The 27,278-nt window shown below is 40.6% G+C and overlaps 1 protein-coding gene and 1 long non-coding RNA gene across 2 annotated transcripts; both read right to left on the bottom strand.

Moving 5' to 3' along the window:
- Positions 1 to 493: 493 nt before the first annotated feature.
- On the bottom strand, positions 494 to 3,666 carry LOC113485245. Its single transcript, XR_003399386.1, has 3 exons — positions 3,563 to 3,666; positions 1,347 to 1,502; positions 494 to 1,116 (listed from the first exon to the last, which is right to left on the bottom strand). It is a non-coding gene; the product is annotated as an uncharacterized LOC113485245 (long non-coding RNA).
- A 1,010-nt stretch (positions 3,667 to 4,676) lies between these two features.
- On the bottom strand, positions 4,677 to 26,710 carry RAD50 (RAD50 double strand break repair protein). Its single transcript, XM_026858290.1, has 25 exons — positions 26,510 to 26,710; positions 26,065 to 26,148; positions 25,737 to 25,888; positions 24,939 to 25,124; positions 24,593 to 24,797; positions 23,986 to 24,114; positions 23,081 to 23,246; positions 22,069 to 22,262; positions 21,292 to 21,498; positions 20,254 to 20,436; positions 19,864 to 20,021; positions 18,800 to 18,975; positions 18,000 to 18,237; positions 16,443 to 16,632; positions 15,418 to 15,544; positions 14,997 to 15,190; positions 14,576 to 14,686; positions 13,905 to 13,997; positions 13,711 to 13,824; positions 12,784 to 12,911; positions 11,744 to 11,968; positions 8,706 to 8,791; positions 8,142 to 8,284; positions 5,499 to 5,632; positions 4,677 to 5,156 (listed from the first exon to the last, which is right to left on the bottom strand). The coding sequence occupies exons 1-25, from the start codon at positions 26,636 to 26,638 to the stop codon at positions 4,970 to 4,972; spliced, it is 3,939 nt and encodes a 1,312-aa protein (XP_026714091.1). The 5' UTR covers positions 26,639 to 26,710; the 3' UTR covers positions 4,677 to 4,969.
- Between the last annotated feature and the right edge of the window lie 568 nt (positions 26,711 to 27,278).

Raw genomic sequence — 27,278 nt, forward strand, 5'->3', positions numbered from 1 at the left:
CCCCTTCTGCACAGAAATCCTTCCTCAGAGCCAGCCTGACCCTGCCCTGGGCAGCTTGAGGCCATTCCCTCGGGGCCTGGCGCTGGGGCCTTGGCTCCAGAGACTCATCCCCCCTCTCTGCCCCCCCCTGGCAGGGAGTTGCCGAGGGCCAGGAGGTCTCCCCTCAGCCTCCTCTTCTCCAGCCTGAACCCCCCCAGTTCCCCCAGCCGCTCCCCAGCAGACCTGTGCTCCAGACCCTGCCCCAGCTCCGTTGCCCTTCTCTGGCCACGCTCGAGTCACTCAATGGCCTTTTTGGGGTGAGGGGCCCAAAACTGAACCCAGGAATCGAGGGGCGGCCTCCCCAGTGCCGAGCCCAGGGCTCAGATCCCTTCCCTGTCCCTGTGGCCACGCCAGTGCTGACACCAGCCAGGATGCTGTTGCCCCCCTTGGCCCCCTGGGCACACTCTGGCTCCTGCTCAGCCGGCTGTCCATCCCCCCCAGGTCCCCCTGTGGCAGTCCCAGCTGCACCAAGGCTCAAGTTTGGTGGCAGGACAGGATGGGTCATTAAGAAACCATGTCAGAACTCATAAGGTCCAGCAGATGCTTTAATTGGGGGGATATAAACAACTTCAGGTCTCTCCTACCATTTCCGAGGGCCTGATTTTAGATGACCCCACTAACCATCTTCTTTCCAACACTCTTCCAGCTTTGCCTTTTATAAAATCCTCATCGAGAAGCCACAACATTTTTTCCCTTCCGTTTGCTGGCGTGTGCCGTTCCTTACTTGCAAAAGATGGTGAACTTAAATAAAACATTTTATAACATGAAAAAAGAAAACCCCAAAATGTGGGTCACCGTGTAATGTCTAGCATCAGCACATGCAATATCTCTTGAATCAGTGGTTGAGTTTACAAACTGTGTTTCAGACCCTGTGCTGGAACCAACCTGCTTCCTTCAGCCCCTGCAGCTGGAGGCGAAGGTGAGCTACAGCTACAGCAGTTTATCTTTTCTGCATAAATCAAATTAGACGGAATAGGATGAAGCCAGACGAAGGAGGATTTGCAAATTGCATCACATTTCCCGAAGGTGTAATCCTGCAACAAGTAGAGAGTAAGTGCTGGCTCCTGGCACCTTGCCCTGGGGGGGGGGGTAAGTAAACAAACTGTCATACTGAAATAGATTAGAAACGATATTTAGTGTGACATTTAAATGTTAACAAAGATACATAGCAACATTGAATGATTAAACTTTTGAAAGCATCGTCTGTAGTTATTGCTTTGGTTTGTGATGTTTATTTGTAGATAAACACATGTGTTTGGTTTTTTTTTTAAAAAAAAAATTTTAGGGCAGGCAAAAAGCTTTTTTACCTGAAATGTGGTGTGCAGGAGGGAAACTGGACCTCCCCAGCTGGAAACTTTGATGGAAAAGCTGCTCCTGGGAGTAGCAAGTTATATGTTCCTGGGAATAGCAAGTTACATGTTCTCTCAGCCACTTTCTTACTTCAGGGAGGTCAGAAAGCAGTTCTGGTTGCAAAGAAAAAAAAAAAAATCATCATCTTCTCTGAGGTTTTAAACACCCAAAGCACTCGGGCCGAGCTTCTGTCTTTGCAGCAGCCTCCACGCAGGCAGCACAGTGTTGGGGTGTGGAAGTGACAGCAAAGGAAGGGTCGGAACGCCCAAGTATTGGTTTTCAACTGCTAATGTAAGTTCAGTGATGCCTTTAAGGCCATTTTTTTTCCTAGTGAAAGTAGTTGCCACCTTGCTCACTAAGTGAAGATAAACTGAAAATAAGTTACGCTGCTGAAGAAATAATTGCTGTGGCATAAAGGTGGGAGGAAAGTCATCAGCACATGCCTGAGCCCTCCATCAACTGCTGGTTCCTGGCTTGGATGGAGAGTGTTGGGCAGGGCCGAGGCTGCTGTCAGCCCCAGATCCCTCCTGAGGGATTTTTTTACCCAGCCAACCCTTCCCGGCTGACCTGCCACATCTCCCTGCTGAGGCACGGGAGGCTCTCAGAGGGGTGCCGGGTGCCTGCTGGGCTGCAAAAATCAGTCCCAGGCAACTGCCCCATTCTTGGCTCCTGGGCCTACCGCAATCCCACGCACTGACGGTTCTAGGAAAGCTGTTAAAATTATTCTTAGTTGTCATTTTTGGCTCTTAAATCATGGCCTATCCGAGGGAGCGTCCACCTGTGGCTCTGCCTTCCTCAAGGCGTGCGGGTGCATCGCTGCGTGGAGGACGGGTGAACTCCGTGCTGGAGATCAGCCTCAGCTCCCAACCAAAATGGCAAGCGGAGAGTTTCTGGACCAGTTTGTCACCTGCCCAACGGGTTACCGCAATAAATCTACGCCCAGTTTGCTTTAAAATGTCTCTGCTTGGTGCTGTACCACGTTTGGCACTGAACTTCGCGCAGCACCACGCAAGGGCAAAGCCCCTTCCCCTCGTTATCCTGCTCCTCTCAGGCATGGCTGGAGAAGAGGCCAAGCCGGGGCCACCAGCAGGTGCCGCGCAGTGGCCCTGTTGCCCGCGGGTGAGGCAGGAAGCCACAGGGGAGCAGGGATGCCCTCGACGCAGCGCTGGGGGCGGCTGACTGTGCCCAGTGGCAGCACCCCCATTGCCTGTGGGTGCACAGGAGAGGCAGGGGCCCCTTTCTGTCCTCGCTCGCCCCGAGGTGCCCACGAGCAGCAGATGAAAGTGTTTAAAGTTTCTCCTCCACCCGACTCACACATTTTTTTTTTGTTTGTTTCCTGGTCTGGATCAAAGCCGTGGGGCTGGTGAAGTCTCTTTCCCATGCTGTCAGCTATAGAGGAGCCTATGGATTATTCAAATGAAAAGGTGTGGAAAAAAAAAAATCATGATGTGAATTATTTTTTGTCATTTTACTACTGACACTTGATACAGGAAAGGTTAGTTTCCCACCACCTTTTCTGTACGTCCAAGTTCTAGGAAAAAGTTTAACCCCCAAAGCGTGTGTGTGACAATAAACTTTGCAGCTAGGGAACAGAGAAGGGCTGATTTAGCCAAAATGTGTCTGAACTACTTTATGGAGGAATTGCAAACCACGGTTTTAAAAACCCCACAGAATTCACAAAGGTTGGGGAGTTGCTTCTGAAGATAATGTAATTCTTCATGAGCTGGGATGTATGTGTCATGCTAAAATAAACAGTACAGGAAAATCTGAAAATTCAAAGCCTTTTTTTTTTTTTTTTCTGTTGATTATATCTTTAAGAAAATTCCCCTTCAGGAAGTAGTACTAGAGTCAGTGAAGCTTACTTAAAACTGCAAACGTAATGCATGTTAGTAGCATTTTCCTCTGCCTTCTCTTCCCCCTCCCTCCCCAGTTTGGTGTTGCTTTTTCAGGGGACTGGTGAAAAAATGTAATTGCTAGGAAGTCCCATTCATCCGCTTATCTTTGAGTGGTTTCCCCATGACTGGGGCCACCCTGACTCTAGTGACTTGCAGTTTCAGAAAATTCAGGTGGAAATAATCCTTAGTTCAAGTGCTCACTTTCTGTCATTACCCTGCAAGGCACCTGCAGCCAAGCAGCCCCACGCTCCGCTCACGTAAAAGGCTGAAGGAGTTACCGAGACAAAGAATCAGAGCCAGGGCAGCGCTGGCTTTTGTCATTTTTGGCGCAGATGTCCAGCTCCGTTACCAGGTGGTGTCGGTGGGGTCTGATTTAAGGTGATTTAAGGAGGCACAGCGTCCGTGGTGCTTCCCCAGCCCCGCGCCCTGCCTGCGCCTGCCACGGGCACCCACGCTCCTGCCCCCGTCCTCGAGCGCCTCCTCCCTGGGAAATCCGTGACACAGGGACTCCCGCACCCTGAAGAGTGAGGAAGGCAACGTTCTCAGGCTCATTCCCGTATTCGAAGACAAACGTCCCGACGTTACGGACATTAAACTCTGAAACCAAGCTCTGAAACCAAGCGCTGGTCGTACGCTGTCTGCGGAGGAGGTTCATCACTGCTGCCTGCAAGGATTGAAAAAGGTGAAAGTCCAGCTTCTGCTTGGGGACTTGGATCCAGTACCCAGAGCTCAAGGTAGAAGAGGTGACCCCTTGGTTACGAAGAAATCGCACCCCTTGGGGCTTGCAGGGCTGCAGAGGCAGCCTGGCATGTTGCTGAGGAGCCTTTGTCTGAAATCTCAGGCTTTGTGGTGACGAGGTCCTTTGCATTTTGAGGTGTGCCACTGGTGCTGGCCTTCCACTGCCACCCTGAGCGAGCAGCAGGTCCCCCTGGCCTGCCTTCTACAGGGTCAAGCAGCTCAGCCTCCACACAAATGAACTCTCTAAGGCACTTCTGTACCATTTTCACAGAACTTGTGTCTCACAGAGAATCACAACATGACATAACTGTCATAAATGGCACCAGAAAGCAGCACTAAGCAAAGACAATATGGTTAAAATATGCTTCTGTCATCCATTCATTCATTCATCTCGTTAGAGGTGGGCCTTTCCTTTATTCTAAAGAGAACTGTTACACTTAGTGAACATTCTCTTCATGTCATCTTGTAGAGAAATGAGTAAAAGTTCTCTCAGAAGCTTGGGAACTTTGTGTAGAGGAGGTGGGTAGCTCCAAACAGGCCTTGACTAGAGATACAAATCCATCCTGAACTCGCCCCACGGCGGTGATGTGTCACGCTATCGCCAGAGCTGCAGCTGTTCCAAAGAATCTGCATCTGGATCTCCCCGCCAGGACATACCCGAAGAACATCACAACTTTATTTTCACTTTTAAAGCCTAAAATACATCTAAAAGTTAACTGCATTGTATTCATTTAAATTCTTCCAAATCGTGGCGATTCTTAAACCCAGGCATAGAAACATGTAGAAAGGCAGGAAGTTTCAGTCTAATCATTTCAGATTCTAGTTTAAATTGTTACAAGTCTACAGTAGTATAGTATATGAGGGAATTATACTTTTAGATGCCTTTATCCGAACTCTATCAAGTGAGGCAGTTAAGCCAGTCTAACAATACATAATTACTTGAAGCTCTAATGAACATAGGAGCCTAGGGAGCTGACGCTGCATTTCATGATCTCAGAGCACTGGTCAATGTTCTTCTTTATCCTGTAGAATGTTTCCACGTATTCAGACCGGCCCAGAAGTTCCACAAAATCCTCATCGTGAGTTATCACCAGAAGCTGGAAGTTCCGCTGTTGTGAGCGGCTTTTGATTATCCTACAAAGAGATATTATTTAGTGTTTATCAAGATCACAGTCTAGTTTTGTAGAATTTGTAAATACATAGTACAAAAATAGTTAGCTATTGATAACAACGCAAACTGTTGAGCAATCTAATGTAGATTAGCAACTCTTTTTACTCAGATAAAAAAATCCCAAATTATTTAAGAATTATTTTTTTTTCTTCCAGACAAACAGGGAATCTAAAGCTACCCCTCTGCATGTCTATTTGTAGATGCCAACCAAGGTATGCCAGCTTAAAATATAATTCACTTCTGCCAACTACTGTTAAAATTTGAAAAACATTCATCTTTTAGCTTCAGAAGAAGAGATCACTTACTCCACCAGGGCATGTGCAAGAGACTCAATGTTTTCTCGGTCGAGATTGGTAGTAGGCTCATCCAGTGCCAATATGCCACAGTTGAGACAGAACGTTTCTGCCAGAGCAAGACGAATAATAAGAGAAGCAAGCACCTAGGGGAAAAAAAAAAAAAAGGAAAAAAAAAAATCAAACACGCAAATATCACTTTTTGAAGTGTTTATAGAGGAACTACGTGGAACATGCTATTTTTAATGCCATTACAAACTGTCACTAAAGTTTACGTAACAATGTGCTGACAGTTCACAAAATGACAGTGACTAATTAATTATTGAAAAAGCACATTATGATTTCAAGTTTGAACTGAAAGATCCATTCTACAAAGTACCGTTGGAAAAAATATCAGAGAAAAGTCAGTCAAAATTTTGGAGACACTGGAAGTAAGGATTCCAACCCGAGGTCAAGGTGCTACAACAATGTCACCGGCATTTCCACACTACACTCTGCTCAAGCCCCACCCCACTGCACCAGGATGGTGCAAATTTGCACCTGTAGTACCACGTTTGAGTTACCGAACTCCTGACTACTTACTAAAACCACAGGTAGTAGGATTTACCACCTTACGTGTTAGTTTGGTATTAATATGCCTAATTATTATTATATGTCCTGAACTAGTGAAAATTACAGAACACTCGATGGAAACTGTGCTGCCAAACATACTTTCCAATTATCACGACTGCTGGCATCACAGTTCACGATCAAAGAATTCTCAGAATATAAGCTAAGAAACTGTGAATAAGTTTCACTCTCATTTACATAGGACTCTAACGTAACATCCTAGACTACTTTAGGAGAGGATACATTTTTTTGCCTATACTGCTGTTTCGTAAGATTTGGATTTCCCCCCCAAATTAGTATGGAATTTTCAAAACCAAGTACACATCTACACTCAGGTGGGAATTAATCGGACAGCATTTTTCATATTCAAGCAACAATATTCATTGTCTCATGAGATATCCTTTCATGCTTCTGTTGCTGCATGCACTTAAAAATACTGCGTATCATTTTGTTCCATTTATTGATTTCATTTTCTACTACCGCCTGTACCACGTGAAAAAGGCCTGGCTGGCAGTGAAACTCTGCTGAAGTAGCACAGTGGGAACTACTACTCTGGAGGTGAGGAAGTGGGCAGTTTGCTACTTCAGATAATGGCAATTCTTCCTCAACATCAAAGAGATCTCAAGCTGTTGCCATCATAGCAGCATAAGAAAGCTCCAGCTCCCACTGCAGGAGAGGAAGAACGCACCTCCCTCCTCCCGCTGCAGCATCCCCAGGCTACGCTGTGCTGGCGCCCTGCCCACAGGGCATTAAGTGCCAGGGAGAGCTCTCCACAGTCCGGCACGCACCAAGGATGGGCAGAAAGTGTTCCAGCAGGGAGGAAATAAAAGCATCCCTACGTGTATTTGTGTCCCTTTCTACTAGCTCTGCACTTAGGAAGATCGCTTGTTCTGCTGGAAATGGTTCATCTAGGGAAGTAGCAGATTCTTGCTATAATACTGCAGGTAGCTTTGGTTGCCTAAGCTGCATAACCAACATGCAAGAGTCAAATGGCTACAAGTGGTTTATTTTTTCCCCCTATACCTCAGCTCTTTAAAATAAAAAACCAGTACAGACGGTGATTTTGAAGACAGAGCAACAAGGCTAGTTCTTTTCTCTGGTTTAGGAATATTTTAGATGCTCTGTATCACGAGTCTCTTGAGCCAGGCCCCGAGGGAATGGCCTCAAGCTGCCCAGGGCAGGGTCAGGCTGGCTCTGAGGAAGGATTTCTGTGCAGAAGGGGCTGTTGGGCGTTGGAATGGGCTGCCCAGGGCAGGGGGGAGTCCCCGGGATCCCTGGAGGGGGTGAAGAGTCGGGCTGAGCCAGCGTTGAGGGATCTGGGGGAGTTGGGAACGGTCAGGGGGAGGGTCATGGTTGGGCTGGAGGAGCTGCAGGGGCTTTTCCAACCGAGATTCTGGGATTCTGTGATTGTAACACAACAGACAGGTGGAACCAACTCTCAAGGCTGGTGTGACATGAGGCCGCTTGCCCAGTGAGCACTAGTGAAGTACCGAGAGCACGGAGCCGACAGCTGAGCCAGGCAGCACAGAACGCAAGGCAGTGCCTGGAAGTACAGCGTGGTATGGTATGTGGTGACATCGACCGAAAGGTGGTATTTGGCAACAGGGGAGAGTAGTGTAACTCAGAGAAAAAGAGGTCTCACGCTCAGACACAGCAGTGAAAAGAAGATCAAGGGCCAACCCTTGGGAAGGAAAAACGACAGGAGCAAGTCAACAGACCTAAAGCTACGGGAACCTCGGTGAGACAAGACTGGGAGGATCTGAACTTGAGGAGAGGGAAGTTGAACCCTTCACTCCTGGAGGGACTCGGACCAGTTCCCTACTGAAACAATGGACTCTGGCCCCCCAAAAAGAGGGTTCAGATGTTCAGAATTACAGATTGCATCCTGTCAGCAAAATCCATACACAGGGAAGGGAAGTTGCACAGGGCTGTAAATTAGATTTGGAGGTGCCTGGTCGTCGGGGTCACTGCAGAACGTTACCCTCCTGCATTCACTTGAGTCAGTTTTCAGAATCCTCTTTACCACGTACTAAAAACTGCTATTACCTTCTGCCCAGCACTACACCTTCCTCGCATATCCAGTGCTGTATCGCCCTTTATCATTACTACTCTGTAATTGTAACTTCTTCTTTTATCAGAGGCTGAGACATTCTCATCTGCATCAGAACGAATTTCTATATAGTCGATATCTGAAAACGGGAAGGAGACAGTTTCTACGTTACCAAAAATGTTCAAAAATATCGTAGGATTAAACAGAGCCGACAGGTATAATATACAGTAACATCAAAAGTTTTCTTCCGAACTCTCACTAATAAATATGTCTTTGAAATTAATCTTTCCAAAGTTGAAGGAATGAACTCATGCGCTTCCCCTGTCTCAAGGAAATCATAACTTTGGAAAACACAGAAAAGGGAAAACTATCTCTATTTATCCTGTAACTAACCACATAATGCATAATAAAGATTACAGCAGTGGCCAACAGATGTAGCCTTTAGAATGGAGCCAACTACCTTCAGATCCTGGATTTTCAGTATTTTGAGAACACTTTTCAGTACGCAGTGCTCAGTAACAAAGGGATACATACGGGCAAAGCTACAAAAAAATACATACCCTGTCCTCTGTAGGTGCTTCGCCAAAGGTCACGGATTATTTTGTTGATTTCTTCCATCTTCATGCTATGAAATGTCATTATTGCTCTAAAGAACAACAAAAAGTGCAAATTGTTACAGGTGCAGCCATGGCCTGCTACGGACTACAGGATCTTATGGTAGGCAGCAGGTCCCTTCCCAGTCCCTAAATACTTTTACGAAATGTAGTAAGTACTCGTTCATTTTAAATGCATAAGTATCTAAAGATTCACCACACTCTGTGTAAATAATTCTACTCTCACAAGCAGCTCGGTCTCAAGAAGTAGGAGAGCAATGAAGACAAAAAGATTTGCAGTCACTCAACAGAGGGCAAGTTTCCCTGACCTTCTAAGAGATTTCTAATTTGTGCATGAGCTCTGTTTTCAGACTGACTCCCAGGAGAATCTGATGTTAAGTCTCCCAGACCAACGGCAGTGTTACTCATTGCAGGCCCCGACAGTGCAAGTAACTGGGTCTCAGTAGGAAAGGAGCCTGTGAAGTGTCCTCAGAGCAGAGAATTCTTATCAAGAATATAATTGATAATCACCCAAGCGGATGTTACGACTAGAGCTGCCTTTCTCCTTAGCAGCAAGAGTGACATAGAGTGTCATTAATAATTTTCAATTTAATTTCCCTAGTTAACATATCAACATGACTTCAGTTCAACAGATGATTCCTTAAGAAAGCATTCAAGAAAGGACAGGATGCCACATTTCTAATTTGACTTTAAAAAAATAAGAGTACTCCATAATGAAAAAAATGCTTGCTCAATTCATGCCAGTGTCTTCTTTCAAAAAATATGGTGGAAATAAAATGTATTTCTGAAATTGGACTTTGACCTGTGCTCTTCCCACCTCCCCCTCTTACAGGGATTATTTCCACCTGTTCTGGGGAATACTGAAGCATCAACTTTAATAGGATTTAAGTCTGAAGAATGAAGAAAGTGTTTTCAACTCTACTTAATTAAACCTGAGAATGCATTCCTCATCAATGTTTATCATAAACCTCTAAATATTAAGTCAATAAAGATCAGCTGATAGCACAGAACAGCCAGCAGCAGATACAGCTTTCAATCTCTGGCCATTGGAGCTAACATTTTGTCTCACCGATTTTTCAGACGATTACCAATAAGTGATGCTTATCTATTTTTCTTGAAATTACAAGACTGATTTCCTGTTTTGCCTTAAATAGAAACAATAGATGATTCGATACCATACAAAAAGATTCTGAATTCTAAAAGGGAAATTCTTGGAGTGCATTTCCATTTAAGCTGAAAGGGAAGAATTATACATGCTCTGAACAATTTAGATCTTCACAAAATAAATTTGGGATTAGCTTACATGCTAATATTATGTTTATTTTATCATTAAAACTCTTCGAAACATGTTTCCTCTAGACCATATTTTCAACTTGGAAATTTCTTATTTATTTAGTTTCTCTTCTTGACCATTACGCCGTACCCTCAACCACATTACTGCTCTTCCGTTCTCCTTTTTCCATGACTACTAGACCCTTTTTAATACAGGAGACCAAATTTCTATACTATATGCAAGACATGAGTGTATTCGGAATTCATACAGTGGCCAAAAGGCTTATCTTCCTCTGTTTTGTTCCTAATATTCAAATTATCCTTCTGTCACTAAGCACCAGTTTTGTATTCCCTGAAACATCAAGATCCTTCCCCGTTGTCCCTCAAGTTGAAACAGCTCACTGCAATTCCGTCACTAAAACTGAACATACAGGGGGGGTTTTTAGGGAGCCAGATGTTTTACTCGGTATACATTTACAAATTTTGAGATGCTATTTTTGGCCAGTCAATCCAAGACAAGATGATAAGCTCCCCGAGGAAGCAGAAACAATCAGAAAGTATACTACACCTTCCATCAGACTGCAAGATGTTTGCTTTTGCCTTCTCTAGGCACAAACCAACTCACACTGGAGAAAGGGAACAACCACCCCTATATTGTGATATTCTTTAATGAGAACACAACTGTTTACCTGAGAGGATGATCATGCAGAACAAGAAATCTACCTGGCATATCTTATTCATGTTAAGATATGACCAGATGGTGCTAAAATATACTGATATAGAAAGGAAAGTGGCATGAGAGACCATGCAAGAAAGACCCAGCTTAATAATGAAGGATTTAAAAAAGTTTCACCTTTCCTAAACTCATACTGTGGAGTTTATATATTTTGAGATAATATAATATGTGAGACAGGCTTTTAAGAAACACATTCTCCCGATTATTTATTGAGTATCCTGTAATACTTTCTTTTACTTCCCTCAAAAAAACACCAAAATTACAGGAAGAAAGGAAAACCATCATTAATTTTGGGAGACACACTTACAAAAGCTTCCTGAAAATGCCTTCAAGGAGGGAAAAGGTACAGAGGAACATGGACAAAGGAAGAGCCTGTGGCTCCGCTGGCTCTTCCACATGTTTTTCACACGAAAACCGAAGCTGAATGCGTTTGCTGTCTGGACATTCTCTAACCACCAAGGCGACACAACAAAAGTTTATTTCACACCAAGAATTCAGCACAGAAGGGTGATGTGTTGGGTTCACTCACTGTCACCTCTCTCAGCTTGAACTGCTGCATTGCAAACATGAGTCCTAACACATACAGCTGTAACTTCCTACAGAGAACTGGGAATAAAATGATAACGATCACTGGATTTACCTATGATTATATTAAACTCCAATTATTACCATCAATGCACTTACTGTAAGTACATCATTATATACATTAACTTGGAAATTTCCAACATCCTACCCATCCTGTGCCGTTTGTAGTATATTTTCATCAATTTACTTAAAAAGCCATACCTTTTTATCTTAATATTTAAATACCAGATTTTATAAAGAGAAATTATTATATACCTCAAAGAATTAGATAAATTTACTATTTCTGCGTTACCCCTGGAAGTCTGAAATTGAAAGCTGCTTTTGCATCAACGTTATCAACAGTAATAATGACAAAAACCTTTAAGAATTACCCTCATACGACAGTACTTACTTATCAAGAGCCTTGTAATAAAGGTCCAGATCTTTGTTCACCAGCTCTGTTGTTCTCATAACAATCATCATGTCCCTGTACTTTTCCTCTGCATCTCTGAATTGTGACTCCCGAAGTTCCTTTTTAAACCGAACAATCTCTTCCTCAAACCCACGTTGTCGGCCAAGTGCAACGTGATGGTTCCTTTTCAAAGATTCTATTTTCTCCTCTAAATGTTTTTGTTCACTGTGAAATCATAATTGACATACGAGTCTTTTGTATCTGGTGTTTCACAATTTTTAAACTCAGAATTAGAATCCCGATTAATGTTAGACTGTAGTTCATTATATTGTATCTATAAAGTCTGTAACAGTTAAAACTATAGCATAAACATCACTGAAATTAAGACATTATTGAAATAAAAATATATTAAAGTTTGTTTAGAACACATTAAAATCACTACTCCGAGTGGGAGAAGCGAGTTATCAATTTCGAATGCCAAAGTGCTATACGCAGAAACATAAAAAATAATTCATTTCATAGGTGGAATTAAATTACAATACTGAGCAAAATAAGATGAATTAATTAGGTGGCCTCTAGAAAGCTAAATAATTAGTTCACACGTGAGAAGCAGCGTAGGGTGAACTGCTTTTCAAAACTGTTTATTATCTAAGCAATTCAACTACTGAATTAAATATAAAATTTGCTGCTGAGACTTAAGTAGGCAGACAGAAAATGAAAAGTAAATATTCTTATCCAGAGATATGAATTATTTTAAAATGGGGATTTAGCAGTGGCATTCATGAAAAAAAAAGGATTAGATTGGAACAGGTATGGGCACATGTGCACATACATGTATTTCTAGCCAGAAGCACTATACAGTTTCACTGAGTCATTTGTGTTATCGTCGCGGGGATACTATGTCAACTTGAGCTTGAAGGAGGAAGTGGTCTACAGGAATGGAGAAAGAACTAGACCAGGAAACACACTAAAGCACAGTGACTTATTACATTAAGTGAATTCTTGTGCAAAAGATGCCGTTCTGCTTTGAAGATGCTTACTTTTTCATTTGCGGGACTTTCATTTCTCCCATCTCCTTCACAAGTTGTTTGATGTTGTCTTCAACTTCTTTTAGCTCTTCATTCCGTTTCCTCAGAGTAAGATTGTCCTCCAGCCACCTCTCCTGTATCTATCTCCCCAGAAAGCAAGAAGCTGTGTGATGTTTCAGTCTACTGATTCTCAGTTACAAAGCAGGAGTCCTGCACAACTCCAAAACGTGCTACAAGCATCAAATAATTGACAACTATGAAGATTATCACAGTGAGAACGTAGCTTGTGCAAGAAATAGGGTATCGTGGAAATCAGCAGTATTATTTCATATTTCAATCTGACATAATACTTACGGTATTTATTGTCACAGGCGAACACAAGAGCCATCCTATGTGCAAATATTAATCTGTTTCAAAGAGGGCAAGTGATTTAGGATGAGGTTTAACAATGTCCCCCATCTCAGTTCTGCAAGTTAGACAGTAAGTGGTGGGGTAGAATGGGGAAAAGACATCTTTCCTATAAAGAATGTAAACAGTATTTGGAGTACGTACACAAGAATTAAAAGTACACGACAAAATCTGGAGTGACTAGCACCTTTTGGTACCTGCAATTATAAACACCTTACAGCTCTCCTACTTCAGAAGGCAGGTATCCTCCACACTGAGATACTTTTGAAAATACTGGCTGTTATCCCAACAGACTTACTCCTTTTGAAAATACCATGAAAATACACAAATTTTCTAAAACGCATCTACTTTTGCATATACAAATCTCAAGACTTTTTTTTCAGCATCATGCACATGTAGCATTCTAACTAATCCTAACAACTAAGTAAATCGGGAGGAGACAAACTGCACCACTATGGACCTAGGCAGACTTAAACCCAGAAACTATTTCAATAGTGCAAAATATGCTTTACTGTAAAACAACGCATCTACCTTTTGAGTGTCAATATCTTGTCGAATCGTTTCCATCTCTTTACTTATCTTTTCCTTCTGTTTCTCACAGGCAGCCAACTGAGAACTTACTTCATCAAGTTCAGACTCCTTTTGCTAAAGAAATAAAACAGTATACGATTTAAACACAAAAGTGCTTTTAATGTCAATTTTTTATTGACTGTTTTTGAGGTTACCTTTTTATAGTCGTCTTTTCCTTGTTGAATATAGTTTTCAATTTCTTTCATGTACTTGTTTATATCTTTAACTTTCTCTTTTATGCCATTTATCTGCAGGGAAAAGATTTCAAATGAAATGCAGTCTTATGTCCAAGAACTCATATGCTCTCTATCAAAAATTAGTTGCTGGATAACACTGTTGTCTAAGTACAATTCCTTATTAGTAAATTAAAGGGAGTTATGATAAAGCCTGCAACTTTTAGAAACCCACATGTTCCTTATTACCATGAAAATGTTTTCCAAAGCAAACAGTAAACTATTCACTTGCCTTTCACAAGACAGCCACTTCACCTGAGAAAAATAGGTCTGTCTCTTAGCAAGGACAGGTTACAGTCACCCTTGTGATTTCTCCTGGATCTATCAGGAAGGGCTTTGAATACCACTGGTCACTAAATATTGCCAACTGTCCCTCAGAGACTTTTGACAAGACTGCCAAAGGTGAATTACAATTGAGTTAGTCTCCTGACTTGGTTATGTTCCTCTTCTTATGTTCCTAAAAGTTCCACCAACTTAAAGCATTCATTAATGTCACTGCTGTTTCCTAAAGCAAACTCATTACCACGGCTTGCAGCCATGCCTGGAAAATAATATATATTCCCATCTCCCAGCTATGTCAAAGGCGAACAAACCTTCTCCTGTGTTTCTTTACTACTTGCAGTCCTTGTATTAATTAGATCCTCCTTCTCCTGCTGCAGTTTTTCTAAAGTTGCATCCAAAGGAAATACCTGTTCTTTTGCTTCCTGAAAAGCAGTTGGAGAAAGTTCTTTTTATTTTCTCATTCTGTTCATGATCAACATTTCTTTCAAGTGGTAAAAAACCCTCATGGGGTTCTTTCTTCCTTGTGTGTGTGTATATTAAAAAAAAAAAAAAAGATGTGAAAATATGTATTAATAAAGTGCTGGAAATTCCCAAAGATATGCAATAACAGCACAGGATAAACATTTAGAAAACCATGTTATTTGCTGGGATTACAATGTTAAATATAACAAGATTATTATTTTTTTTCCCCCAGGACAAGAGAGCTAAGGGTTAAATAACTGTGTTTCCTACCTTGATCTCTCTGCACAAGGACTGAACCTCAGTGGTTAGTTCCACTGTTTGCTCCTCCAGTTGTCGACGACGCTGCATGCTGCTGGAAATCTGAAGTTTCTCTGCTTTAAGCTCATTAACTGCACTCTTTAGCTGCTGAATCTGATTTTGCTGGTCTTGCTTGAGCTTTTGATTTAACTCAATTTTACCAGTAACTGCAGATGAAAGCAAACACAGAATGAAACAATATGCTATTAAAAACATTTATTGTCTTCCTTGTGAAAACGTAATTCTCAACATGAGCCCCAAAAAACCAAAACAACGAACTATTAGAATACATTTATTTCAGAATGTAAAATAAGCAAGCTCAGATTTTAACAGCAGGACGTTTGGAACATTGTTTTCCATGTAAAAATGAAATACCCATTTTTGTATGGCCTACCTGTATCCCACAAGTGTTTTTTCTCTTGTTTTTCATGGCTTACTTGTAGAACAGTTCTACTTAAATCGACCCCTAGCAGCTTAGCCTCCTGCTGAGCAATTTTTCGTTCAACATCTCTAATATCAGTCTGAAAGTATGAGGAAAAGTACTATTACTATTGTATTAGTGTTTAGCAATGTATTTTCTATCTTTGGCACACAAGAACAAGCTTGGGGCCTGCGATGCACGTGACTGGAGACCTTTACATTTATCTCCTCTGCTGGAGCCAGGTCACGTCATTAGCAGTGAGGTTATGTCAGCCCACAGGCTGATAGAAACTGGAATTCCTAATTGGGAAAGATAATGAGTCAATACGGATGGATGGGCTTTTGACATCCCCAGCCCACCTCAGAGCTGTTACAGGTCCCTGTGACAATGGAACTGTTGGAGCCTCAGGAGCTGCTGCCATCTCCCACCCGTGAAATGCTCCCGGTCCTTTCCCTGGCCCCAGGTTCTCTACCCAACAGTTCCTCTCACGGTTCTCAGGCGAGAAACAATTTTGTGTTGGAAAAAAAGGAACGAAGACTGTCCGAAACAGTCTCCTACATCAGGGTAATACAAAGTGTAGGATGTCCATTCCCCTTTACCGTACCTTCAGATGGCACAGAACATGGGACAGGATTTCAGAAAGCACACAGAGCAGATGCTGAGAATACACCAAACTACAATGCCTATGAGAACTGAAAAACACTTTGCTGTACTTGTGGTCATGCTTAAGTTCTGGATTAACCTCTTCTCCCAGTTACTATAGCACAGAACTGAATAAAAACTCAAGGGACTCCGTGGTCCCCAAAAGAAAAAAGCATTACATAAAACTTGAAAGTTTTATTAGTACCAAGATCACCTATGTTATGCTGTCTTTTAAAGTATTTTTACTTAGCTTGGAAAGTCTTAAGACCTCAAAGTTTTGTCACATTATGAATAACTACATATTTAAACGCTAGCAAGTATCATTTTATTTATTAAGAGAAATTACCAAAGCATACCTGGTACCTTTCCATTAGTGCTATATCCTGCAAACATGCCTTGGCACCATCCTCCTCGGACAAGGCTGTCTGCAAGAGTGATTTCTGATCCTCTATCTCACCCTTCAGGCCTGTTAAATCCCTGTTTGCATTCTGTATCTTGTTCCTCAAGTCTGGTATGTCCTTATCTTGGAGCTCAACTACAGTTCGCCTTAAATAAAATAGAAATCCGGAAATTTTTTTTGTCAAAACCAGTGGCATAAGTTGAAGATATTTGAGATCACACAAGCTGTGATATGATTTAACAGTTGAAGACTATATTTAGCCAAAATAGTATCCCCTTAACCTTCCCCACGTTCGATTAAGCTCATGCCATATACCCAGCTAAGGTAATACATCCCTCATGAGGTGAGATGAAACAAGCAAACAAAATCTCTTTTGTTTTTTAACTGAATTACAGCAAGTGCTCATGAGAGGGTCTAAATCCACTGTACAAGAGTGCCCTCTTGTGAAGGAAAGGTCTGCCCTCTAACACACATTCTCCAAATTCTCTCAGAGCAACGGTCTGCAAATTTCTTGAGACAAAAAGCCTCTTCACCTACTGGCAGGAAACCTGCATCCTCTTCTCTTACTTTAAATGCTGTTCATATGCTAAGGAAAAAAAAACCAAAACAATCCAAAACAGGACTGCTAAACCTCTTTAGGGCTCGTGTTGTTTGTTTATGTTTTGGAGGGAAGCAACAGGAAGAGAAAAGGGAGGCAACAACAAAACAGCCTGTCTAGTATTTTCACAGCTTTAAAAATACAGACTAATTCAGCCTGGAAATCAGAAAATACTGTAGGGACTTTTTCTGAATTTGTTAGTATAACCTACACTTTGTATTACCTTGAAAGTTCAAAAAACCCCCCGACAACATAAAAGGGTTTTTTAAGTAACTAAAATAAAGGAATATGTTCAGCCCAATCTAAAATGGGTTATCAGTATTGGAAACAGAGATGAATCCCCAAAGGATGGAATTGCACATGCCTGAACCTCAACGGAACATAAATAGCACTGGGAATCCACAAAAAATCCCATAGATGCCCTTCCAGAACATCATGATTCATAAAACATACTGTTAAAGGAGATATAAATCAAGATATTATTAAAAGGGGCTTAATATAGTTCAGTTCACATTCTGTTTATACAATCTGCTGTTTCAGTATTTTTAAGAAATGTATTTAAGGTGACGTGGCATGAAAAACATTTCAGTGACAGCACAAACAGCCTGTCCGGTTTAAATGACAATGCTAAATAACAAGGTGCCTCTATAGTGTAAATAATCAGAACTATGTAACTATTTCTGCCTCACTCTCAGGAGAACCCCCAAAGGACCAGAAATACCAAAACCATAAACCAGATTAATATTAAAGTCTGAATGAGCAGAGAACAAATGCTAGCAAAATACTTAACAAGATTTTTTAATTGAATTAACTAGCAGACAAAGGCTCCTTGATGTCTGCATAATTCTTAGTAATTAAAAACCAAGCATTTGAAAGAAAACAGTTTGCAACAATACGGTTTGCTAAGTACTTTACCTAAGTGGCTTAAGACTCATCATTTCATCACGTTTTTTCTCTTTTCTTTTAAGCTCAGACTCTGTCGACTTCAGTTTGTCTGGAGCAAGGCGCAGCTTGGACTGCAGATCATCAATTACATCTTGTAGTTCGGCCTCCGTTTGAAAAACTCTCTGACAAACTGGACAACATGACTGCTTCTCCTCTGTCAGTTGTGTAATGAACTGTGAATAAACTGCCGTGGCTCCCGCAAGCACAGCTGGTTTAAAAAGAAACAAAAGACTTTATGTTGAATAAACAGCGCATAATCAGATCTGAACTAGATAGGTGTTTGCCATAAATGAAAACAAAATTATAACCCACAAAACCACAACAGCAGGCAACTGAAACGGCCCTACGTGACCTGGTCTGAATTCAGTGCTGTCCCTGCTTCCAGCAGGCTGTCCTAAATCCCCTCCTCAAGTCCTCGTCAATCTGAGTTAGGCTGTTTTATTAAACCATGCTCATCCCTCTGCAATTAACCGTGAAAGCCAGTACCTTTTCTTACAGTTAGTGGTGGGCACGATGGGCCAAACCCACATCAGAGGCTGGTTCTTCACACCTGGCAGATCATTATGTCATTTACACATAATGAGGGAATTAACCGAATGAATTAAAACTACTAGTCCAGCTTAAGTATAAAACAGAAATAGTAGTAAAGATAAAGGAAAATGTGTTAAAAAAATGACTATGATTCAGTCATGATCTCCCTTAAGTCAGTTCCTGTGCCTATCGTTTAGGGAAGCTTTAGGGAAAAAAAGTAGAGCTATATATGAATTTACCTCGCTGTTTTGAACTTTTTTCAATTTCATCTTGAAGTTTGTTCAGATCACTGTCAAAATCCTGGCTTCCACAAACATCAAAAAGTTTTGCTTCATGAAGGGACAACTGTGCTTCTTTTTTTTTCAGCTCATTGCTGACGTAAGTTTTATGATATTCTACTGATGCCAATCGTTTGCTGAAACATCAACGCATAAACTTTTATTACAAAAACCCAAAGATTTCAAACTGCAAGCAAAAACATGGGAGTTAATCTGAAATTGATATTACAGAGCTGTTTACCAGTTTTTCTTTAATGATTTTTCAGCAAACCTAGTTTCAACTTATAGTTAATCTAAGTACAGCATGAAGTGTTTCATTTTAATTCGCTTTTGTTTTCTAAATGCTTACTGATGAGAAACTAATTTACAACGACCAAGCCATACACAACTTGACAGAATAACACAATATCAATGCTTTTCCCCTACAGCAATTATTGCTGACCAGATATTATTGAACCTTTTAAGCAAAGAAAGCTAGCATTCTCCTGCTCATGTTCCATACTTTTGAATTATGTAATATTCTTATACTTAAAATCTTGGGGTTTATGTTTTGCGGAAGCTTAACGCGTGCCAATGCAGCGTGCTCATGTTACCTACTCTTTCTAATAAATTGGTTTTTATCATCAAATGAAACCAGGAACAGATAATCACACATGAACTCGTGGTACAGTCACTAACCACTCTGTGACCTTTTTATAAGTCAGAAGACCAGCATTTCCACTCCCAAGCGCATTCATTCAGCTAGGATTAGTTTAAACAATTAAGGATGTTCCACAACAGTATTTTGCTATCTGGTTTTAGTCCTGCCTTTGACATACTACCACTGTTGTGATTTTCTTAACTAGCACAAACTATATCAGCTATAGGTGACACAAATTCTGCAGGATCCTTTGATTTTGCAGATACCTAAATAAACAAAAATGAATTAAAATAACAAGTATGTTAAGCATATTAAATTTTCCAACATTTAAAACCATAATTACATAAATAATTATGGAGACATAATCAATTAAATTAATACCTACTTAAGGTCAGCCAGACTATCCCTTGTCTGATTGATCTTTCTGTTTTTACCATGAAGCCAGTCTTCAAGTTGGTTTTTATTTGGAAAGTATCCCAACAGTGCTGTCAGGTCATCAGAATGTCTTGATTTTACTTTTCTAATCTGCTCTTCTTTTTCTGCCTGGGGAGAAGAAGCATTTTAGATTAATTTTTTCATATCTTTTGTATCAAAGGAGGCATTTTAGATTATTTTTTTCCCTATGTTTATGTCACTCAGTGTGTAACTGGCTTCTATGAAGTCAGACAGATGCTTTACATGTGATTGGTGATAAACACCTCAAAAATACACAAATCCTGAAGGGACTGTAGTAATTTCATGTCCCCTTCTTATAAGATGATGATAGAAAAATTACTTTGTCTTTCTTCAGCATCTCCATTTGGGTAATCGTTGTGGTATGTAGATTCAACTGTTCCATCTCTTGATCCAACTTCCTAAGAGCTTTGTCCAGGTTTATTTTCTCATTTTGCAGAGTTCGTACTTCCAGTTCGAGTGCCTCTACATTGCTGTTCCTCTCAGCCTTCTCCAGTTCATGTTCCTAAACAAAAAATAAAAGCCCAGAAGACTTCATTGCACCAATCAATAAAGGAAACAGAAGAAAGCTCTTAAGCTGCCCTTCAGCAGTATCGTTAGCTGTTACAGGAATGACACAAGATTTGTAAAGAATACATGAAAAAGGACAAAGGCTGTGATGTTGGCATGGGGAAAGTAAAGCAGGTACTGGATGCACTGTTCTGGAACGTGCCACTGCCCCAAGCTGCTCATGGTTTTATTGTAAGTCATAACCACATGATTTCCCTTCAGGAAGCTCGCTCATATTTAGTTTAATTTTGTCTGTATTTTAGCATCTACTGTACATTAAATTTGGCATTACCCTAGGGAGGAGGCTCGAAGAAACACTGTCAAGCACTGAATTCATACAGCCCTAACAAACATAAAATATTTAGCTACAAAGGCATAACCAGCTGTTCAACTGGGACATCAAACGCCTGTAACTTAGAAATACACCATCAGATCGAATTCTTGTAACCAACCAGCCCATCTCACAGACATGTGGAAAATACAGATAGTGTAGTACTTTAGTTCTTATTTTTCTGGCCCAGTAATTTGAGACTGACTAATCTTAACATATGACCAGCTGTGGCTATTGCCCTGCTGAGAACTCACCAAGCAGCAGCAGTATATTCTACACATGCACTGTATAAAACCAAAGAGTGAACAGCCCCCAAAGGGCTCACCATCCTAACAGACAGAGCACAGAGAGGGTATTCAAAGGGAAAAAAATTCAGCAGATGGAGTAAACATCAAGGGGTTCTTTTTTGTGTGTTTTTAATGACAAAGCTGAAAGTTTTTACTTCAAACTTCTAGAAATATTTCAATTACATTCACTTACTGTCTTGACAATCTCCTGATCCAGCTCCAGGATTCTGTCCGAAAACCCTTCCAACTGCTGCAATTCATATTTTACATTCTTCAGCTCCACTTGTCTCTTACTCTGAATGTCTGATTTCAGGTCAATGGTTCTTTGTAATCCAGTTTTCTTGTCTCTTATTTCATCTATCTGTTTTTGTTTCATTGCTTCTTTTTGTGCAAATTCTCTCTGTAAGGAGTCCGCAGTAAGATAACGTTTCATTTTTTTATAGGAAAGTAACATTTAAAACCACTTCTTCTCACTAGCTTACAAATATTCACCACTGTAATACATCGAAATACTTAAACTTATCCAAAATTTTTTGCTGAAATGTTTCAATAGGAAAACGCAGCTGCATCATACTGATAAGTGTTTTGTGAGAGCAACTCCATTCTGAAGATGACTTCAACAAAAAGTTGCTTATTTTTAAACCAGCTGCCCACTGTAATTCCTCCTCAAGCTTTTTAGCTTGTCAGTGATCCACCAGCATGAGAGGACTCCTGAGAAAAAAAAAGCCCTATCTGAAGAACTAACTGCCTGTTCGATAGCTTTGGCAATTCAGATCACTTGATGACCACTCTTAGTTCCAAAACTAATTTCCATGGAAACATTCAGGTGACCCATAATAAAGAATTCTAAAAGAAAATAATGGCTTGTTTTTCCCCCTCCAATATTCCTCTTCCGCCCAGCACCAGGAAGACACACACGGACCAGTAACAACCAATGCTAACCACACTACTAAAGCAACAAAATTCTTACCATCAAATGATTTGCAGCTTCTGCATCTCTCTCCTGTCTCTCCTTCAACAACCTGTGAAAGCTGGTAATGTGCCTTTCATTAAAAGGTGCCCGCTCAAAACCATCTAATTCCAGCTGTGCTGCCAAAGACTGAATTAATGAATCCCTCGTTGTGATATGCTCTTGGTGACGATCTGCTTGCAGCTGAAGACGGCCTTCACAGAAGAAAACGGGACAAACCCTCAAAAACTGAGGCAGAAGACACATTTAAGATTAAGAAAATAGTTGCAACTAGCTTTGAAAGTCTTTTTGAACAACAAGCTGTAGCTTGAGAGACTGCTGTTTCAGGTAACAATTTTTATTAATTAAATAAATTAAGAACCTAAAAGAAAGCCTCTTAAAACACTAAAAATATTATTCTGATAAATAAAACCCAAACATATTTCATGTAAGCATACATTTTATGTCTGAACTAGTACAGCTTTACTGAAACTTCCACAGTCCATTTACAAGAAAATACACAGAATACACAGGAGAATATCGTCCTAAAGGTCTCCAACCAGCCCCCACTGGAGACGCTGAGCATGCCAAACATTCAGCTTTCACATTTTTTCTTGGTTAAAACACACTTATACAATCACATCTGGCTAGTGGACATTTTCACCCCCTAAGGAAAGGACAGGCTCAGACAGTGAAAACAACTGTGTCGTAAACTGCTAGGCTGACACCGATCTATGTCACTGTAAATTATCTATTTAGAAATTTTTATAAAGAATGATCCACTTGGAAACAAAGGTACTACGTGCTGCAATTATAGCTCAGAACAACAAGAGCACATTAGAAACTCCAGGAGAAGACCTGTCCAGCTGTGAAGAGTCTCATACCACACTGTGCAGCTGACCCCAAAGTCACATGTATTTTGGGGGTTTTGTCCAGGTCAAAACCTTTCAATTCTCATGAGTAGTTCAATTTCAGATCTTAATTACATAAAAAAAAAAACAAAACACAAAGTGATAGACAAAGGCTAAAATACCTCGTTCAATAAGCAGTTCCGACTTCTCACTGGTAAATCTCTGGCATTCTTTAGTGGCTCTATCCAATTCACGCTTACAGTCTGATAATCTCTTATCCTTCTCCTTCACTGTTCTCTGGTGATTCTGGTATCTATCCCTCAGTTGTTCATCTGTTCCTTGAAAAACCTGTACACCAACACAATACAGAACAAAGTTAGCTTTTTAACTAAATTTATAAGCCAATTCATGATGTTTTTTTAAAAAAAGTCTAGTTTTTACCATAATTCAAGAAATAAGTCATAAGCACCTCCCACACAGAATCTGTATACGGAGAAAAAATATGCTACAAGCAAAACTGGAAAATCTGTTTTTTTAGGCTAATAACACAAATCTAAATTCTTACCACTAAGGAATTTCGTTCCATTTGTCAAAAAAGTTTTAAATCCCTTGTCACAACCACGACACAAGACAGACAATTCTTTCTAATTTAAAAAAAAATAAAAAAATCTCCAGGGAGACGAATAATATTAATATCAGGAGCCATCCTATACTGGTCAAAGTAAGTGCTGGCTATCAACAACAACCAGTGAGCAGCAGAGATTTAAGTTACATGCTGCAGGTCATCATTACAAGTAATTATCATTTTTATGAAAATTTTTTGTCAGTATTTGCCTTCCTGTCAAGGTAGTCTATAGTGGAGGGAAAAGTTGCAAAAAACAATTTAACCCAAATTACACAGAAACTAATACAGTTTTATTGAGCCATATTTGCAATATCTGATAATATCAAGTGAGCTACACGGGCTGCAAAAGCGTTCTTCACCGATATCTGATGCGTAATAAAATATATACTTAGTTCACTGGGTAGCAAAAGACAGACTGATTCTTCCACAGAAAGGATGGCAGCATGGGATTTAAAAGGCAACCTTTTCCATCTTCTGTTGCAAATCTTGATTATCCTTCTCCATCTGCCTCCTCCTGCTCTCCAGGGCTTTTACGTCGTTGTCTAGCCTCATCACCTTCATGAGATTCTGTTCAACTGCTTCCAGGGAACTCTGCGAAGGGAAGAGTGCTGTAAGCAAAATACCTCAGCAGTCAGTTATTCTATACAATGCAGTTAGTCGAAGTGTAAAACCTTCAGTCTGATAAAGTGTTTTTTATAAACAGAGGTGGTTAAATTTTAGTTTTCGTTTGAGCTACAGTTTATAATAGTTTTACTTACCAGCTAAATTTGAAAAAAGAGATCGAAAAATTAAGCTACAAAAAAACCCCCAATGCTGCTATAAGAATTTCACAAACTACGTTCTTAAACCTCCGGCGCCTGTTTACAGATTAGACCAGCATCTGCCGGGTTTGTTGAGGTATGTTTGATTCTGCTTCAGAGCAGAGGATTAGATAACACAACATAAAACTGTCAGATTTTAATCCAGAAATTCATCCAGCTTTCACATTTTTCTGTGTTCTTTAGTGCTTACATACTGCTTTGTATTAAAGCCTGTATCAAAGTCTTAATGTAATCATCATGCGAATTACCTTTAGAGGATCAAGCTGACCCTCAATAGATTTTACATTCTCCTTAGAAGCAGCCAGTTGAGCCTCTCTGTTGCTAAGATGATCCTGGATTTCCTGCGCTTTTTCTTTATTCTGTTTTAGGTATTTCAGTTCTGTCTGACACTCTTTTACTTTCAAGCTTTGTTTCAGTCGTACCTGACGGAGAGTTTCCAGTGCTTTAATATACCTTTAAAAAAATAAATAAATTTCAGATCCTACAGGCAATACAGCGATACTGATGTATGAAACAATGCCTTCATTAACACCTACATTATTAGAGAAGACATTTCTTACTTAGCTTTTATTAAGTTACAGTAAAGAGAAAAACCTTGTTGCTGAAAAGATCTCATCAAATTTTTGTTTCAGGGCCTTCCCTTCACTTAATGGCCAGTTGGATTCTTCTTGGTGGCAGAAAATGACATTGTTAATCACCGATTTGGAAACACCAAGGGCACTGATCATCTCTCGGTCGATTTCTGCACACTTGGAACTCAGACTGACCTTCTCACCATGCCTGTGTAGCACAGATAAAGAAAATTCCCCTAATAAGTTACTAGTAAATTATTTAAAAAGTAAACTGCGTCTTTAACAGTATAATCTCATTGTAACATACGGATTCAAAATGAGTAACAGGTTTTAAATATATAATTACCATGTTCAACACATGCATTTAACAGTGTCAATATTTGTAGCCGACTATTACACATTTTAAAACTACGTAAAACCACCAGAGGGAGCAAAACCGATCCTGAACGAAGTGAATTTACATCTTAAACAGCAGAGATTGGAGTTAAACACCGGCCAACCATGATCTGAAACCAAAAAGGGGGCTAAAGGAAGTAAAACCTACATACTCCACACAGTGCTACTTTCACACCGTATCCTTATTAATACAGTTTTCAAATAAATGTAAGTTAACAGCTATAAGTAGTTCTTACAGTAGTGGCTATGAAAGGATTTTAGAATCAACTAATAAAGTGATGAAACTACATAGCTTTAATCTAAGAGCACCTGTAGCTACTTCAAAGAATGTATTATCAAGTTTTCTCCTGTCTTATATATAAAAAGATACAAACCACAAACCAATCGTCATGCCAAAGTAAGAAAAAAACTTGACAGAGCTTACTTTGTTCTAGTAATGACAGCTTCAAGTGTTTTAAATTCTGTTTTCTTGCCTTTCTGAGTACAGACCATGGATCGCTGGACAGCTACGAGCTCTCCGCTTACATCTCGAAACTGTAATCGAATCTGAGCTCTAACATCTGTTTCATTCGCAACCTTTAGTAGATATAAAACAAACAATTACCCCCAGCTCTCTGTTTTTCCTGAAACAATACAGTCAGCTCATGTCTGCCTAGAACCTGAGCATCCCTGTTTTCATCACAACCCTGAGTGCAAGTAAATATTTTACTTAGGACTAAACACACATTAAATCAAGTCACTATGACTTTTACCTTTGGATCGTGAACAAATGAGTTTCCTTTGGTGCCAGGAGGAAAATCTCCAGTGGATATGTATTTAAGACATTCAATGATAGTCTAAGAAAAACAGAAATAAGTATGTAGTTACAATGGTAGAGTAAACAAGATGGACTACAGAAATAAACACAGTAACAGCCCAAATACTTACAAATGAGTTAAATGTAGAAGGAGAGGGAAATAATATTTTACTTTTTGAGTATCGTGAGAGTATGGTACTTTGCAAAATTGGTTTTAATCAGGATCTGGATCCGTTTCCTAAAAAAATATCAACCAGTGCTCTGCAAAATCCAGGTGCCTAATAATGCTAAACAACACAGGCAAGATTTTCGCAATATTATGAATACCTTCCTTATTCATATTTTGAGGCCTTTCAGACCTATTTCCAGTTCAAAACCAAACATATTGTAGTAAACCTTACCGTTTTTCCTGCACCATTTGGTCCCACCAAAATAGTTAATGGATTAAAGAAAGTGATAATTTGTTTGTCTTTATCCTCTACTCCAAAACTCCTCACTCCGAGGATGCTCATTTTCTCAATCTTCGACATTTCTGCAGAGCTTCTTCTCCCCCAAAGTCAGAGTGTAAACGATTTAAATCCTGCAGAATAAAGCTTTGTGAAAAAGCTAGAAGGCAAAAATCACGGCTTATCACAGAAAACCAGCAACACATCTACGCAAGGACAAAGCGTGACGGATAACAACACAGCTGAGGCTCCTCAGTGATGGCTCAAGGTACAGAACACATGAAGGCAGAACTCTTTGATTCGCTCCAAACTGAGAAGCGAAATCAAGTACCGCACTATTTATCATTGAATCAAAACCAACAGCCCCAAATAACCCTTTATTCCACCTCATAAAACCCATGCACGTGCTTTCAGAACGCCCCAAACACAACCGAGGCCCCAATATATATATTTTTCCCCCTTTTAAAACCCCACTGTGGGACCCAACCGTGCGAGCTTCGCTGCCGCCTCGTTTCTCACGAAATCGCAAGGGACACCCAGCAGCACCTTGGTCCTGGGGTGAGGGGGGAAGGAAAAAAGCGGGAGGCAGGGGCAGGGAGGGCCTGTGCAGGGCTGGGAGCTGCTGGAGGCAACTCCTGCCCCAAAGCCCGCTGCTGACCCCGGTAAACGCCCGTCGGTGTGTTCGGGGGGTCTCACCCGGCCGAACCAGCGTGCCCGCTGCCCT

Source organism: Athene cunicularia (genome assembly GCF_003259725.1).
Source record: "Athene cunicularia isolate RWA chromosome 13 unlocalized genomic scaffold, athCun1 chr13_part1, whole genome shotgun sequence".
In the NCBI taxonomy this organism is placed as follows: Eukaryota; Metazoa; Chordata; class Aves; order Strigiformes; family Strigidae; genus Athene; species Athene cunicularia.

Excerpts from the sequence above, each read along its gene's own strand:
- RAD50 (XM_026858290.1), bottom strand. The coding sequence starts at position 26,638 with ATGTCGAAGATTGAGAAAATGAGCATCCTCGGAGTGAGGAGTTTTGGA. Across the intron at positions 26,149-26,509 it reads CAAATGGTGCAGGAAAAACG|ACTATCATTGAATGTCTTAA; the intron begins GTAAGGTTTACT and ends TGTTTTTCTTAG. Across the intron at positions 12,912-13,710 it reads AAGATATTGACACTCAAAAG|ATACAGGAGAGGTGGCTGGA; the intron begins GTAGATGCGTTG and ends CTGGGGAGATAG.